The 15,934-nt window shown below is 55.7% G+C and overlaps 1 protein-coding gene across 12 annotated transcripts; it reads right to left on the reverse strand.

Moving 5' to 3' along the window:
* Positions 1-1,836: 1,836 nt before the first annotated feature.
* Positions 1,837-13,106, reverse strand: SLC25A45 (solute carrier family 25 member 45). Of its 12 annotated transcripts, none has more exons than XM_063783072.1 (8): positions 12,919-13,106; positions 12,348-12,402; positions 10,569-10,612; positions 10,304-10,375; positions 9,813-9,998; positions 7,253-7,511; positions 6,971-7,110; positions 3,453-3,554 (listed from the first exon to the last, which is right to left on the reverse strand). In XM_063783072.1, the coding sequence occupies exons 2-8, from the start codon at positions 12,382-12,384 to the stop codon at positions 3,552-3,554; spliced, it is 741 nt and encodes a 246-aa protein (XP_063639142.1). In that variant the 5' UTR covers positions 12,385-12,402; positions 12,919-13,106; the 3' UTR covers positions 3,453-3,551. The 12 variants fall into 12 exon arrangements, with proteins under 12 accessions (XP_063639143.1, XP_063639142.1, XP_054517365.1 ...); XM_054661390.2 differs by lacking the exon at positions 3,453-3,554 and adding an exon at positions 5,635-6,334; XM_054661391.2 differs by lacking the exon at positions 3,453-3,554 and adding an exon at positions 5,635-6,337.
* Between the last annotated feature and the right edge of the window lie 2,828 nt (positions 13,107-15,934).

A 15,934-nucleotide genomic window follows, 5' to 3' on the forward strand; every position in this document is an offset into this window, starting at 1 on the left:
ATCCTGGCCAACATGGTGAAACCCTGTCTCTACTAAAAATACAAAAAATTAGCCAGGCTCGGTGGTGGGCACCTGTAATCCCAGCTATTGAGGAGGCTGAGACAGGAGAATTGCTTGAACCAGGGAGGTGGGTTACATGAGCCGAGATCAAGCCACTGCACTCCAGCCTGGGCGACGAGCAAAACTCTCAAAAATAAATAAATAAATAAATAAAATTAGGCTGGGCATAGTGGCTCATGCCTGTAATCCCAGCACTTTGAGAGGCCGAGGTGGGCGGATCACCTGAGGTCAGGAGTTTGAGACCAGCCTGACCAACATGGAGAAATCCCGTCTCTACTAAAAATACAAAATGAGCCGGGTATGGTGGCACATATCTGTAATCCCAGCTACTCGGGAGGTGAGACAGGAGAATCACTTGAACCCGGGAGGTGGAAGTTGCGGTGAGCCAAGATCACACCATTGCATTCCAGCCTGGGCAACGAGAGTAAAACTCTGTCTCCAAAAAAATAAATAAATAAATAAAATATAAATAAAAATTAGCTGGGCAAGGTGGCACACACTTGTAATCCCAGCTACTTGGGAGGCTAAGGTGGGAGGATACTTGAGCCTGAGAGGTTGGGGCTGCAGTGGGCTTTGATCCTGCCACTGCACTACAGCCTGGGCAACAGAGCGAGACTGTCTCAAAAACAAAAAAGAAGGGCATGTGCAAACGTCTTGTGGTGGGAGGGAGCCTGATGTGCTTACGGAACCAAGAGAAGGTGCACGCCTGCAAGCCTTGCAGGCTGCGGGAGGGAGCTTGCCCTGGTTCTGCAGAGGACTGGGAAGCCACTGAGGAGCAGGGAGACTTGGGGAGAATTGTACTGCCAAAAGTTAAAGTACGTGGGCCAGGCGCGGTGGCTCACGCCTGTAATCCCAGCACTTTGGGAGGCCGAGGTGGGCAGATCATGAGATCAGGAGTTCAAGACTAGCCTGGCCAAGATGGTGAAACCCCATCTCTACTAAAAATACAAAAAATTAGCCGGGCGTGGTGGCGGGTGCCTGTAATCCCAGCTACTCGGGAGGCTGAGGCAGAGAATTGCTTAAACCCAGGAAGCGGAGGTTGCAGTGACCCGAGATCTTGCCACTGCACTCCAGCCTGGGCGATCAGCAAGACTCTGTCTCAAAAAAAAAAAAAAGTTAAAGTACATGTTCAGATCTGAGACAGGACCAGGGCTGTGCTGTTAGGATTGGTAAAGAGGGAGTCGAGGCCAGATGCGGTAGCTCATGCCTGTAACCCCAGCACTTTGGGAGGCTGAGACAGGAGGATCACTTGAGCCCAGGAATTGGAGACCAGCCTGGGCAGCATAGTGAGACCCCCATCTCTAAAAAATTGGGAAGGAGTAGAAATCTTTCAAAGGGTTAAGAGGAGTTAGAGACTCTTTTGGCATGGCGGGGGGGAAGAGGGAGAGCTCCTCTGAGGCATCGGCCTGGGCTGGGAGCTGAGGGCAGCAGGGCGGGCTGGGGAACTTGAGGTGCCTTTGGGACATCCAAGGATGTGTGACCAGAGACAGCAGTGTGGGCCTGGCACTCAGGAGCCTGAGCAGGCTGGAGACACCAGTTAAGTCACATTCACAGCATGGACCCCCTTGGCTCAGCTGTTTCCTGAGTCTGGTCAAAGTTATTTAAGCCAGAGTCATCTCGTGGTTGTGTCATTTCCCCCTTTCCCTGCGCATGTAGCTTTCCCCAGGCTGGAGTGTGCTGGGGAAAGCCACAGGGAGTGTCACTATACACATAAGTTAGTCTCCTGGAATTTCTTCAGCTGTGGTCATTGCTAAAAAAAGAAGTATGACGCTGGACAACAGGAGTCCAATGGGACTTTATTTAACATGTTTGCTCAAGTTATCAGCTCTTTGCAAGTGACTGACAGACACCATCTCCTTTGTAACCTCAAAGCAGGTTCACAGACTATCTCCTGGTTCTTAGGGATTTCTTCTGTCGAAAAGAGTTCTCAAAAATAACAGCAACCTGAGATACCATCTGTTAAATCCTTAAGCAATTTCGCATGCCTTATGAGACCCTGCTGATTAAAAACATCTAGTTTTGTTTTCTTTTTTTTGAGACGAAATCTCGCTCTGTCATCCAGCCTGGAGTGCAATGGCGCGATTTTGGCTCACTGCAACCTCCGCCTCTCTGGTTCGGGTGATTCTCCTGCCTCAGCCTCCCAAGTAACTGTGACTACAGGTGCGTGCCACCATGCCCGGCTAATTTTTTGTATTTTTAGTAGAGACGGCGTTTCACTGTGTTAGCCAGGATGGTCTCGATCTCCTGACCTCGTGATCTGCCCACCTTGGCCTCCCAAAGTGCTGAGATTACAGGCATGAGCCACCAAGCCCGGCTAAATTTTGTGTTTTTTGAGATGGAGTCTCTCTCTGTCACCTGGTCTGGAGTGCAGTGGGGCAATCTCAGCTCACTTCAACCTCCACCACCCGGGTTCAAGAGATTCTCCTGCCTCAGCCTCCTTAGTAGTTGGGATTACAGGCATGTGCCACCACGCCTGGCTAATTTTTGTGTTTTTAGTAGAGATGGGGTTTCACCATATTGGCCAGGCTGGTCTCGAACTCCTGACTTCAGGTGATCTGCCCACCTTGGCATCCCAAAGTGCTAGGATTACAGATGAGAGCCACCATGCCTAGCCAACATCTAGATTTTTAGAATCTCTCTGGCCCCTTCCTGCCCCATCTTTGTCTTTCTGCCCTCCCCTCCAATAGTGGCATCTCCTCCTGGGGCCGCTGTGCAGGAGTGAGTTATTTGCTCACTAATCACACCATACTAAACCCTAAACTCACTCCAGGACTGTTCTCCCAGCCCAGTGGGTAGCCTTTGCCACGGATTGGTGGAAGGAACTTGGGCCTGGAACTCCCTGGTCCCACCTGAGTCTGGCCACTCTCTCTGGCTGTAAAGGTGGAGTTTAGAGGACGGGCACTCCAGGCTCTTTAGGAGACTCCTCTAGATAGAACCAGAGAGGGAGAATGGGAGCCCATTTAACTAAAGCCAAAAAAAATAGATTTTTTTCATTTTACTCCCTTGCTAACTGTTTTGTTGTTGCTGTTTTGAGTTTAGGAGCAGAGGTTTAATAGGCAAAGGGAAAAGGAGAACAGCTCTCTCTCAGACAGAGGGGCACCCAAATGGGAATTCCCGCTAACTGGTAATTTGATGAGAAATAGCAAACAACAGAGGACCACTCTGACCTGCCCTCCTGCCTACTTCCTGCACTGTTTATAGGAGCCCACCTCCTCCTCCTCATGCGTCCTGTTTGCTTCCTTCCAGCCACGGGCTGCCCAGTGGTGTTCTGACACCTGCTGTACCATCGCTGCAATGTCCAGCCTGGAATCCCTGGCGCTGCGGTGGTGCTGGATGGGCTCAGAGATGGTCCGATCAGAAGGGATCACAGAGGGAAGCTGGGGGTGGTGGCTCACGCCTGTTAATCTCAGCACTTTGGGAGGCTGAGGCGGGTGGATCACTTGAGGTCAGGAGTTCCAGACCAGGCTGGCCAACATGGCAAAACCCCGTCTCTACTAAAAATACAAAAAAATTAGCCGGGCATGGTGGCATGCACCTGTAGTCCCAGGCAGGAGGATCACTTGAACCCAGGAAGCAGAAGTTGCAGTGAGCCGAGATCGTGCCACCGCACCCCAGCCTGGGTGACAGAGCAACACACCATCTCAAAAGAAAAAAAAAAGGGATCACAGAGGAAACTGAGGCACAGGAAGGGCGGTGCCTGCCTCAAGGCACCTGGGAACCGGCCTCAGGTGGACCTTGTGTTTTCCATAGGAGGAGCAGAGACTGCTAGAAACTAGGAGTTCGAGTCTCTTCCACCATACACCTTTCTCAGCCCGAAAGGGCAGCACATTCCCACGATCAGGAGCCCCCAGAACACCGATTCTTAAACTTTAGCATGTGTAGAAATCCCTGGGAGAGCTTTTCACAACACAGATTCCTGCGCCCCATCTTCAGAGATTCTGATTTGGTAGGTCTGGGGTGGGGCCTGAGATGCTGCATATCTTTTTAAAAATTATTATCAGTATTATTATTTGAGACAGAGTCTTGCTCCATGACCCACGCTGGAGTACAGTGGCGCAATCAAGACTCACTGCAGCCTCAACCTCCCAGGTTCAAACAGTCCTCCCACCTCAGTCTCCCAAGCAGCTCTGTCTACAGGCACAGTGCCACCACACCTGGCTAATGTTTAAATTTTTGGTAGATACAAGGTCTCACTATGTTGCCCAGGCTGGTCTTGAACTCCTAGCCTCAAGTGGTCCTCCTGCCTCGGCCTCCTAAAGTGCTGGAATTACAGGTGTGAACCACTGTGTCTGGCCAGATGCTGCATTTCTAATAAGCTTTGCTCCATGGACCACACTTGGATTACCACTGACTTAGAAACTCACAGTACCTTACCCACTGAGTCAGGGTGAAGCTTGCTAAACTGTTGCAACAAGGGCCTAAACTGTTGCAACAAGGGCAGAGCCAGGTGCCTCACGCCTGTAATCCCAACGCTTTGGGAGGCCAAGGCGGGTGGATCACATAAGACCAGGAGTTCGAGGCCAGCCTGGCCAACACGGTGAAACCCTATCTCTACTAAAAATACAAAAAGTAGTTGCAGATGGCCTCCAGCCATCTGCAGCACATGATCTGGTGAAGGAGAGCTCTGATGAGCACGTGACGGAGTATGGTCCCGGTAGGTCTAGCCCAGGGTGGTGTGGGGGGAGTTGAACTTAGGTGACTCGCAGAAGACCCCCATGTGCCCAGGTGGAGCAGGGTAGCTAAGTAACTGGACACTGTGGCTGGAAGCTCAGAGGCATCTAAGCAAATTGTATGACTTACCCGCGGTGTGACCTAGGACAAGTTACATAATGTCTCTGAGCCGAGGCTGCCTCTCTATCAACTGTGATCATAACACTGTGATTGTTTCTACAGGGAGCCCCCAGTAAATGGCAGGAATTCAGGTCACCATGAGGTGGACTCACGTTGATCTCAGACCAGATAGGGACATTAGTGGGTACAAATGGCCCTTGATGCTCAATTTTGTTGTCAGTTAAAAGAACCCTCTCAGCCAGTTTTTAATTCCCACTAAGCAAGTGAGATGGGTAAAGAAAACAACAGTGGCTCACACCTGTAACTCCAGCTCTTTGGGAGGCCAAGGTGGGAGGGCTATCTGTGCTCAGGAGTTCCAGACGGCCTGGGCAACATAGTGAGACCTCCTCTCTACAAAAAAATTAAAAATTAGCCAGGTGCGGTGGCACATACCTGTAGTCCCAGCTACTCAGAAGACTAGGGTGGAAAGATCGCTTGAGTCCAGGAGTTCAAGGCCACAGTGAGCTATAATGGCACCACTGCACTCCAGCCTGGGCAACAGAGTGAGACTCTGTATCTAATAAAAGAAAAAATAGAGAAAAAGAAAAAGAAAACAAGCACCATTGGCTGGGAGTGGGCAAAGCAGACAGACCCCCAGCTCCCAGCATCCTCCACTGCAGGTGACCTCGAGAAGGGTCAGAGCAGGAAAATGGGGGCTGGGAGGTTCAACAGAAAGCTGTGTGGCAAGACCAGGGAAGCAGGTGTGGCAGCTGGCGTGAAGAGACAGGTCAGGAGTGCAGTGGCATCATTTAACGAGCATTTATTGCACACGTCTGTTCAAGCACCAGGCTCAGGCTGGAAACCATCCAAAGCGCAATCCCTGACCTCAGGCAGCTCACAGTCCAGTGGGGAAGCCGAGAAGCAAATTAATGACTCTGAAGAAGCGCAGGCAAGTGCTATGATCAAGGCATGTGTGTGGGTAGGGTGTCTGGGAACCCCAAAGTCAGCCTCAGGTGGGGAGGTAAGTCAAGGAAGGGTGAGGAGACTGGGCTCAGCCTGGGTCTCGGAGGAGAGCGGGGCCAGCCCGGGGATGGTAGAGTCAACCTGCCAGGCACTGTGCACTGCTGGCCAGGCCCGGCCAATGAGAGCACAACTTGTTCAGGGTCCAGGAAGCAACCCCAGGAGAACAAAGCCTCGTGGGGAGGGAGGAACCTGGAGGGTGGAAGGAGTTTGGGCTTTTCCTGAAGGTGATGAGAGCCACTGAAGGATTCTGGGGGAGGAGACATAGGGTTATCCTGGGTCATGGGGGAGAGAGCTTTGAAAGGCAGGCAGGTGGGAGGCCGCAGGGACTCTCAGAAGCGGAGTCTCAGAGCTCCTTAAGAGGTGAAGGCGGCCGGGCGCGGTGGCTCACGCCTGTAATCCCAGCACTTTGAGAGGCCGACGCGGGCGGATCACAAAGTCAGGAGATCAAGACCATCCTGGCTGACATGGTGAAACCCTGTCTCTACTAAAAATACAAAAAATTAGCTGGGTGTGGTGGCGGGCGCCTATAGTCCCAGCTACTTGGGAGGCTGAGGCAGGAGAGTTGCTTGAACCCGGAAGGTGGAAAGGCGGAGGTTGCAGTGAGCCGAGATCACGCCACTGCATTCCAGCCTGGGTGACAGAGAAAGACTCCATCTCAAAAAAAAAAAAAAAAAGAGGTGAAGGCACAGGACAGGAGCTGGGATGTCACCAGCACCACTTGCCAGCTCACTTGTGCCTCATGCTCCCTGTTTCACAGATGTGGGAGGCAAAGGAGTCAAGGCCAGCTACACAGGGAGGCTGCACAGGCCCCCTGGCTTCCGGCTCCCACAGGTGTCTGCCCAGCCCAGATCTGCGCGGGTGGGAGGCACCTTGGTTAGGAAGGGCTGAGCCTCTTGCACTGATTTGCAAGCTTTCAACCTGGCCTCCAATCTCAAACTGGCCTCCGGGCCGTGGGCCTGATGGGGAGCTGCTGGCATTGCCGCAGGGCTCATCCCCACCAGCGGAGGAGATATTCGTAGCTGAGGAAGGTGACAGCATTGACGGGAAAGGCGCGGGCACTGTTGATGGTGACCCCCCGGAAGAAGACCCCCAGTCCTTCCTGCCGGACGCTGCTCACCATGCAGTCCAGCATCCCCTGGTACACTCTGCGTCTCAGTCCATCCATCTGCATCCGGGACTTGATCACGTCTAAGGGCGTGGCTGCCACCCAGGAAGCAATGCCTGCAAAGCCTCCTGCCACCAGCACCGTGGCTGAGCCTGGGGCAGAGAGAGCCCAGAGCAGGGGTCAGACCCAGAACAGAGCATCCTCCCCAGACCCTAGTTTCCTTCCCCAGTCCCCGCTGGACCCTGCCTGCTACCCACACCTCTGTCCCCCATCCTCTCACGCCACTTTACTTACTGGGATTCTGGCCTTCTGGTGTGTACTGGCGACAGAGCCCTTCATAGGTGATGAAGTAGATCCCCACCGTGGGGGTGTCCCTCAGCGTCAGGGCCCAGGCTCCTCGGAACAGCCCCCGGGGCCCCTCCTCCCGGAAGATGGAGGCTGCACAGTGCACGGGCCCCTGGTACCGGGGTGGGGGGCTCCCTGGCTGGGCCCTTGGCTCTGTCTGGTTTTGTAGCCGGACTTTGATGAGGTCAAAAGGAGCCAGACAGTAGGCCTGTTGGTGATGAAACATGAGGGCCCCGGGTGGGGCTTTGGGCTGGGAACTGGCCCCTTATATTCACAAGAGGAAGGAGGCAGGCAGGGGGCCACATCTTCCAGTCCCTCAGGAACCCTGCCAGCACCCAGCCTCTCACGTGCATGTGTGGCTGGGATGGCCAGGATGTCTGCATGCGACCGGGACAGGCTACCTCCCTTGGCGTCAGGCCCAAGAGTGAGAGGCACTGCCCCCTCATGCAACAGTGACCAACTTGCCTGGCCTGCAGCAGGCACTCAGAACAAGCCTGGATTCTTTTTGCAGGAGCAGGTTGGTTTCTGGCCTCCCTAAAGCCGGCAGTGAGCATACCTGTACGGTGGGCAGGGCCAAGTGAAGGATTCAGCCTGTGACTGTGAAATAGCAAAGAAACCACCCTTTCCCAGGGTGAAGGAGGTCCCCTCGTGAGTGCTGTTCTCCTGCGCCCACCTCTCAGAGGCCCGGAGGGGCACAAGGCCAGCCCCTCCTGCCTCCAGAGAGGCAAGACTCCTTCCCATTAGCATCCCACCAAAGAGGCTTCTGAGTGTGGGAAGGTGGGTAATGGGGGGACTTGGCAGGTGCTAGGGCTCTTAGAATCGGCAGAAGCAGATGCTACACAGATTTGGGATGGAATTGGGGCTGGAGTCCTGGTGAGGGTCAGTGCTGGGGGGATGTAGAGGGCGATGGGGGCAATTAAGGTTTGGGTCAGAGATGCCACTAGGTCAAGATAGCTTTTGGAGTCCAGGTGAGAATCGGGGTCCATGTCAAGGCTAGCCTGTCTCTGAGGGATTTATCTGTTTTTTGCTTGTTTGTTTTGTGACAGGTACATGGGCTCAGTTCCTCAGCCCTGGAGATGGCTGATGGCAACGGGGGCTGGCGGTCGCCTCCGGTGGTGGGTGGTGGTACTTAGGGTGTGGCAGGCCAAGTCTTCGCTTGTTTACTTTGGCCCCAGGAGTAAGGGTCGTAGGTTAGGTACCATCCCTTGGGAGATGGGGCCTTGTGCCACCCTCCAGAGCGTGCTGGCAGGGCTGAGCTCAGGGCTTCAGGAGGTGTTCTGAGCCCTGAGCTCCTGGGGGCTGAGGACAGGGCTAGGCTGACACCAGGTGACAGACACCCCCACAGGGGTGGTGGAGTGTCAGATGCCATTTCAGAAGATCAGCTTCGGCGAAGACCAGGGCAACGTCTGTGCCCGTCAGAGGCTGTCAGTCCCTGCCTCTTCTTCCCACTCCACACTAAAACACATTTTTCCTTTAAGACTCTGTTAAACTAAAGCCACAGGTTTGACTGTAAACCCAGGCTCCATCAGCGGCCCTCACAGTCCCCACTTCTGCTTTCCAAAGAGCTGGAGGGGGCAGGGTGACTTAGAAGCCGGGCCTGGCCACTTAGCTTAGGGCTTCGGTTCTCTTCCTTGTGTTTGTGGGATGTGGCTCGCGGGGCTCAGGAAACCTATAGGTAGCGCCTCGCACAAGAAGGGGCAGAAGAAAAGCCGGGGCCTCCGGGGGTCTCATTAATCATTAATTCATTTGAAGGAGCAGCCTGACTTTGTCCTTTGTCCTTGCTCTCTGCCCCATGAAGTGTGACAAGGAACTGGGGGCAGCTGCCCAGGAGAGGGCGACCCTGGCTTGCGGCTGGGGTGTCAGTGGGTGCCGGGCGCACCCTCTCCCTGCTTATGCTCACAGGACCCATTCAGCACCGGCTCCCACTGGCAGCGGCTGGTCCCTCTTCCCTCCATCCGCCCCTCTAAAGCCCAAAGCCCAGATGACGGCAGTGCCTGAATGGTTAATGCCCTGCTGGGCTGGGCCTCAGGTGAGGCTCCCAGGTCATGGGCACCCAAGCACTGCAGGCAAAGTGTAGAGCCAGGCAGGGCCAGGGGAGTGTCAGGACCTCATCAGGACCCGGCCAGAGGGGCTGGGCTCACAGCTCTGCAGGGTGCTGGTGGTTCTCCAGGGTCAAAGGTCTCCTTGGGGAGTGGGCTCCCCACAGCTCTGAGGCTGGCAGACCCCTCTGGAGGGGGGCAAGCCCCATCAGCTGGAGCGAGTGGCCCAGGCTGCTTCTCCCAGCACCCTCTTGGCACTGCCCACCAGCTGTCTCTGCCTTTTGCCCCCTCTGTTCCCCACAGCCCTCCCCCAAAGGCCTGCAGCCTGGAAGGCCATAGCACAGGCCTCTTGTTCCCCTCCAAGAGGCCTGTGCCTCCACAGCTGTGGGTCGCCAGGGCAGGGTGGGAGAGGACAGATCGAGATGACCATCCCTATGACACCTGTGTGTGCCCACTCACTGCCCCCTCACCTGCAGGAACCCCCCGGTGCAGCCCGCTAGGAAGATGTGCGTGTAGCTGGGCGGCTGGGCCCGCCGCTCCTGGTGGGAGGTGGCCGTGAGCACCAGCAGGGTGTTGCTATAGACCCCAAACAGGACAGAGTTGACCACAGCTATGCTGGCAATGGGGAAGCTCATTCCCTTGAAGAAGCCCAGGAGCTGCAGAGAGACACAGTGGCAGCGGAGTAGGCACCGTGGGGCCTCCCCTTTGTCCTCTCCACCCCTGGCAAGGCAGCCTCTGGCTGGAAACTGCTCCCAAGTCCTGCCACAGGGAAGTGGGGACAGGCAGGGACGGGCTGAGGCTGTGCCTCTGGGGTGCTAAGCTACCACTCAGGCCCCCCAAGGATCCCAGACTTGGTCTTCTCTCCTCCAGGAGCAGAACCCTGCTGGAGAGGGAAGCTGGTACCAACAGCCCCAGATGCCTCCCCGAAAGGGGAAGGACCCCAAAGGAGTGGGCCACTCACGGACTCATGGCGGTAAATCTTGACCATGCAATCAACGATGCCCCGGTAGGTGGTCTGGGTCTGCAGCCTCACCTGGGTGGGAGGACAGAGCAGGTAGGGTGGCGGGATGGGCAGGTGGGCCAACCTTTCCCTCTGCCCCCTCAAGCGGGATGCCAACCAGCAGGAGAGGCAGGAAAGGCAAGATTAGCCAGGCCTGATCTCAGGGCACCCTGACATTTGGGTCAGGTGAGATCTTTCATTCCTCTGGCAGCTCTCCTAAACTCACCTTTACAGTGTCAAACGGGTGTCCCAGGACCAAGCCCAGAGCGCCTGTGGTGACAAGAGGGTGCTATGAGTGAGGGCCCTCGTGCCAGGCCCAGGAAGCAAGTCTGTGCCAAGAGGAAAGAGGGGTTCAGGCAGGAGGAAGGAGAGCAGGGCCATCTCAGACACATGCAGCCACCTTCCTGCCAAGCTCTAGAGACTCCAGCTGCCCCTGCCACCCCCTCCACACAGGCACTGGGCCAGGAAGGCACTGGGACAAGGGAGTAAGACCCCAGGCCCCACCTGAGGATGCACACCCAGGAGGGAAGAGCCAGCCAAAGACGTACGTGTCCTCGCTGGAGCCCATACCCGGGTATCCCACCACCTATGAGCCGCGGGACTCTGGGAGAATCACCCAGGTTCCCACCTCTCCGAGAGCTTTACTCTTGTTTCTTCAACTCATAATGTCGTCGCCGGGATCCAGAGCAGGCCCTGCTGCCAGCTGGCCACGCAGAACTGCAGGGCCCTGATGGGGGTCATGCCTGGGCACCTGCAGAGGAGCTTCTCCCCTCCCCTCCACCTGCCCACTGCCTAGCCCTGCCCTCCACAGCAGAGGCTGGTTCTGGAGTTTGGGGGAGGTCGCACCCCCAGGAGGCAGGTTCAGAACGTCCCTCTCTTTCTCCTAAGAGGAATGCCACCCAGAAGCTGGGCTGGGACCACAGCACAACAGGCCTCAGGGCCAGGGACTGCGGCCCACAGCCAGGTGGGGCAGAGGCCCAGAGGGGACTCAGGACAGCAGGTGAGGTCAAAGGTGAACTTCCTTTGTAAGCCCAACAGGGTGGGCCTGGAGAGCAGGGCTCAAGGTATAGGGTGCTCACCTGGCTCTCCCGCCCTCTGCAGGTGTCAGGCAGAGTGGCCTTGGAAGGCAGAGGCAGCACCCTCCCACCTGTGCCTTCCTCTCTTCTTCCCATCGGCCACTCCCCGGAGGACTGGGGACAGCTGGCTCTGGGGTGCTCCACGGAACCCAGACTTTTTTTTTTTGACACAGGGTCTTGCTGGTGTTGTCCAGGCTGGAGTGCAGTGGCATGATCATGGCTCATTGCAGCTTCAACCTCCTGAGCTTAAGGGCTCCTTCCACCTCAGCCTCTGGAGTAGTTGGGACCACAGGCGTGCGCCACCGCGCCTGGCTAATTTTTGTATTTTTAGTAGAGACGGGGTTTCACCATGTTGGCCAGGCTGGTCTCGAAATCTTGACCTCATGATCCACCTACCTCAGCCTCCCAAAGTGCTGGGCTTACAGGCATGAGCCACCGCGCCCAGCCTCTCATTTCTTATAGAGACAGGGTCTTCCTATGTTGCCCAGGCTGGTCTCAAACTCCTGGCCCCAAGTGATCCTCCTACCTCAGCCTCCCAAAGTGCTGGGATTACAGGTGTGAGTCACCATGCCCTGATTCTTTTTTTTTTTTTTTTTTTTTGTGGCAGGGTCTCATTCTGTCACCCAGGCTGGAGTGCAGTGGTGCAGTCATAGCTCACTGCAGCCTTGAACTCCTGAGCTCAAGCAATCCTCCTAAGTAGCTGGGACTACAGGTGTGAGCCACCATGCCCAGCTAATTATTTTGATTTTTTTGTAGAGACAGGGGCCTCCCTATGTTGCCCAGACTGGTCTCAAACTCCTGGGCTCAAGTGATCCTCCCGCCAGGCCGGAACTCAGACTTTGGTCTCTGCTCCTCCCATGTCACCCATCTTCCCCAGGAAGTGACCTACCATTGGGTGTGATGTGACAGAAGGAAGAAAAATGTCTCACCAGAGATCCAGCCAGCCACAAATTCCTCCACCGGCATTGTCTGGGCTTGCGGGAACTGGCGGCTCCAGCAGAGGAGACAGAGTTGAATTCCCCCCTCTCCCTCCCCTGGCCCACGCTGATAACCTCCCACTAATGTTTAACCCTGGCGGGAAGGTGAGAATTGGCCTGGTGCCCAGACCTCCGGCAACTGGCAGAGGAGAGCGAGCCAGTTCCGGTGACCCTGGCCACCTGGAGGAGTCGTGCAGAGTACAGTCTCACGGGCCAGGCGTGCCGGGACCACAGAGGCCCTGATCCCCGAGCCCGGCCAATGATCCTCGCTCTGAGGATGGCAACTGGGTTCCTGCCCCATGGTCGGGCCCCTCCAGGGCTGCCTTAGTCAGCAAGAGGCAAGCCCCTGCCTGCCCAGCCAGCCCAGCTCCACTCCCATTCATCTCCACCAAGGGGCACGGCCGCCCCCATGCCACAGAGAGAGGCCGGGTGCGGAGGGAGCGTGGCCACCAGGGGGTAGGCCCAGCCCGCAGTTGCCGCTGCGTGGCAGGGTGGGGAGGAGCCACTCCCAGGAGTGACTCACCAGGCCTGGCTGTTCTCTTCAGGGTTGTTTACGACTCCCCCGACTCCCCCGTGTGAGTCAGAAACACAGCCTTCCTCGGCCTCCTCCTTCCCAGGGGAAAGATAGGGGTTTTGATTATTTAAAGTGCGTGTTGATCTGCAATGGCACCATTCTGCTCAGTCAAAACCAAAACCCTTTCAAGGATCTGTGAGCCACAGGGTGCCGCCCATTCTCCTCTGACCTCACGTCCTGCCACCCACCCCCTTGCTTTCTCTGCTGCAGCCACCCGAGCCTCCAGACTCTTCTTCAGTCAGCCTTCTGTCTCCAGGCCTGTGGACTGGCTCTTCCCTATTCCTGGACACTCTTACCCTGGCACCCCTCCAGCTGGGGCTCAAATGTCACCACCTCGGTGAGGTCTGCCCTGCCTCCCCAGCTGGAGGCACTGCTGGCTCTTCCTCTCTTTCTCCATCACAGTTATCACCCCAACATACGATGGGAAGAACTTGTCTGTCTGGACAGGGATCTCTGGGTGTTCTGTGCACAGTGGGTGGCACGGGGTGGGCTCTCAATAAATCCTGAGTGACTGAATGAACGGAAATGTCAGCCAGCAGCATCAGCGGCAGCCTGGGGCTCCAGTTCCCTCTTCCCATCACCAAACGGCCCTGGGGAACATCAAGGCCCAGTGACACCTGCACCCTCCCCTCCAGATCTCCCCGCAGCTCCTAGTCTCCCATGGGGGACGCCCAAGGCCCAGTCCTTCTCTCCCTTCTCCTCTCACTGTGGCCAAGGCAGAACCCAGCCACCCCTGCTGCTTTCTCCCAGGTGGACAGATTCGGGAAACAGGACCTCCTACCTCCTGCCTCTGGAGCTGCCTGGGGCTCCTTGGGCCACCCCCAAAGATCATCCTAAAAGACCATCCCCAAAGACTGGCCTCTCGTGGTGGCTTGGGCTGCAGTCCTGGTTCTGCTTCTTATTCCTGAAACTGCCTTTGCAAAAACTATAACTGATACAGGCCGGGCGCAGTGGCTCACGCCTGTAATCCCAGCACTTTGGGAGGCCGAGGCGGAAGGACCACCTGAGGTCAGGAGTTCGAGACCAGCCTGACCAACATAGTGAAACCCCATCTCTACCAAAAATACAAAAATTAGCCGGGTGTGGTGACGGGCGCCTGTAGTCCCAGCTACTTGGGATGCTGAGGCAGGAGAATCGCTTGAATCCGAGAAGCAGCTGTTGCAGCGAGCCAAGATCATGCCACTATACTCCAGCCTGGGCAACAGAGCGAGACTCCGTCTCAAAAAAACAAACAAACAAACAAAAAAAAAACTCCTGTCTCTCGTACAGCCAGCTCTGCATGAATTAAACTCTCCTTATTGCAATTCCCGTCTTGACAAATTGGCTCTGTCTAGGCAGAGGGTAAGGTGAACCCAATGGGCGGTTACATTATCTCCCTCAGTGATGTTGAGCAACCTATTCTGTGGGCCTTGGGGTCTATTATTGTTTGCCAAAGTAGGACAGCAGTCGGGCTAATTGATGTCTAAGCCTCTCAGCTCTAAAGGCTGGAGGCCGCCTCCTCCCTCACTTCAGAATGGGTCTCATTCTCTTTTCCAATCTCACCGCCTCACCCCAGTTCGAGAAAGACCCTCATTCCCACTTCCCTACAGCCTTGCTGAAGGGAAGCCCACCTAAGCATGGCGTCATCTTGTGAATCTCTAGCTCACAACCTCCAAAATGTTCTTACTGTCTAACACGCCTGCCCCGTATCTGTCATCCTGGGGTTCAAGGCCTCCCCCATGGTGCCACCCACCTGCTATGCTCTCACACAGCGGGGGTCTTTCCTGGGGTCCTAACCATGCTCGTGCAGTTCCCACTACCTGGAATGCCTTTCCTTCCCCACCATCAGCCTCCCAGACTCTCTCCCAGTGCCCCTCCTTGACTAGACCCGGGTTCTAGCCTCCCCACCACCACCGCAGACACTCCCAGGTGTCAGTCTTTGACATAAAACAGAGATATGATACTCACCTCTTAGTGAGTTCTAAGGATTAAAGCCCTTTAAAAGGTGGCTGGCACGTAAATGGCAACTGCTAATACTTATTTCCACTCTCAGGATGCATGAGAATGACACAGGAAACAGGGGAAAGGGCCTGGCCCAGTGCCCCACACACAGCAAGTGAGCAGAGACTTTTCCTGCCTGTAGCATTTCATAGTTCTTAAGGCAATGCTGTCATCTTCTGTGGTTTTATTTATTTTTTTGGAGACAGAGTCTCACTGTTGTCCAGGCTGGAATACAGTGGCAGGATGGCGCTATCAGAGCTCACTGTGAGCTCACACTCCTGGGCTCCAGCGATCCTCCCACCTCAGGCTCCTGAATGGCTAGGACCACAGATGTGTGCCACCACACCTGGCTAATTTTTGGGTTTTTTACAGATGGCGTCTCACTATGTTCCCCAGGCTGGTCTTGAACTCCTGGCCTCAGGCGATCCTCCTGCCTCGGCCTCCCAAAATGCTGTGGTTTTAAATGTGCTGTTCTCCTGGGCTTCTTTCTCTTTCCCCTCTTCCTTAACTCACCAATTAAACCACAACAGACACTTTCTGAGGGCAGGGCCACATCTCCCCTCAGTCTCCATCCCCTGACCTAGCACAAGCCCCGCATCCAGTAAGCATTCAAAACAACACTGAACTCTTCTGCTCCCGCTTCACTCCAGCTGGGTCAAGAGGCCATGGAGATACAGTGTGTCCTGGTCTGAGGGTCCCAGAGCTGAGAACCAGGAAGGAGATGCCTGCCCCCACTGGACACCCTTCCCTGCAGCCCACATCTGAGCTTCCTCAAGTCCTTAAGTCACATTGGCAAGGCAGATGTGATGTCATGGGCTCAGCTGTGGGGCAGTGTGGATCATAGGAGGGCAGGCAGAGCTGGTTCACATACCGAAGAAGGCTGGACTGGGTCAGGAGCTAGAGCTGCTTTCCAATCCCAGGGAACCAGGGCAAAGTGAACCCACTGCCCTCTGTTCCTGATCACCAAGCCCACTGCTGTCACTTG

This window comes from Pan troglodytes, chromosome 9, assembly GCF_028858775.2.
Source record: "Pan troglodytes isolate AG18354 chromosome 9, NHGRI_mPanTro3-v2.0_pri, whole genome shotgun sequence".
Lineage (NCBI taxonomy): Eukaryota > Metazoa > Chordata > Mammalia > Primates > Hominidae > Pan > Pan troglodytes.

Coding starts and splice junctions, on each gene's coding strand:
- SLC25A45 (XM_508552.7), bottom strand. CDS start 12,384: ATGCCGGTGGAGGAATTTGTGGCTGGCTGGATCTCTG. Junction 9,999..10,303: donor AGATTTACCGCCATGAGTCC/GTGAGTGGCCCA, acceptor GTCTCTCTGCAG/CTCCTGGGCTTCTTCAAGGG. Junction 7,111..7,252: donor ACCAGAAGGCCAGAATCCCA/GTAAGTAAAGTG, acceptor TCTCTGCCCCAG/GCTCAGCCACGGTGCTGGTG.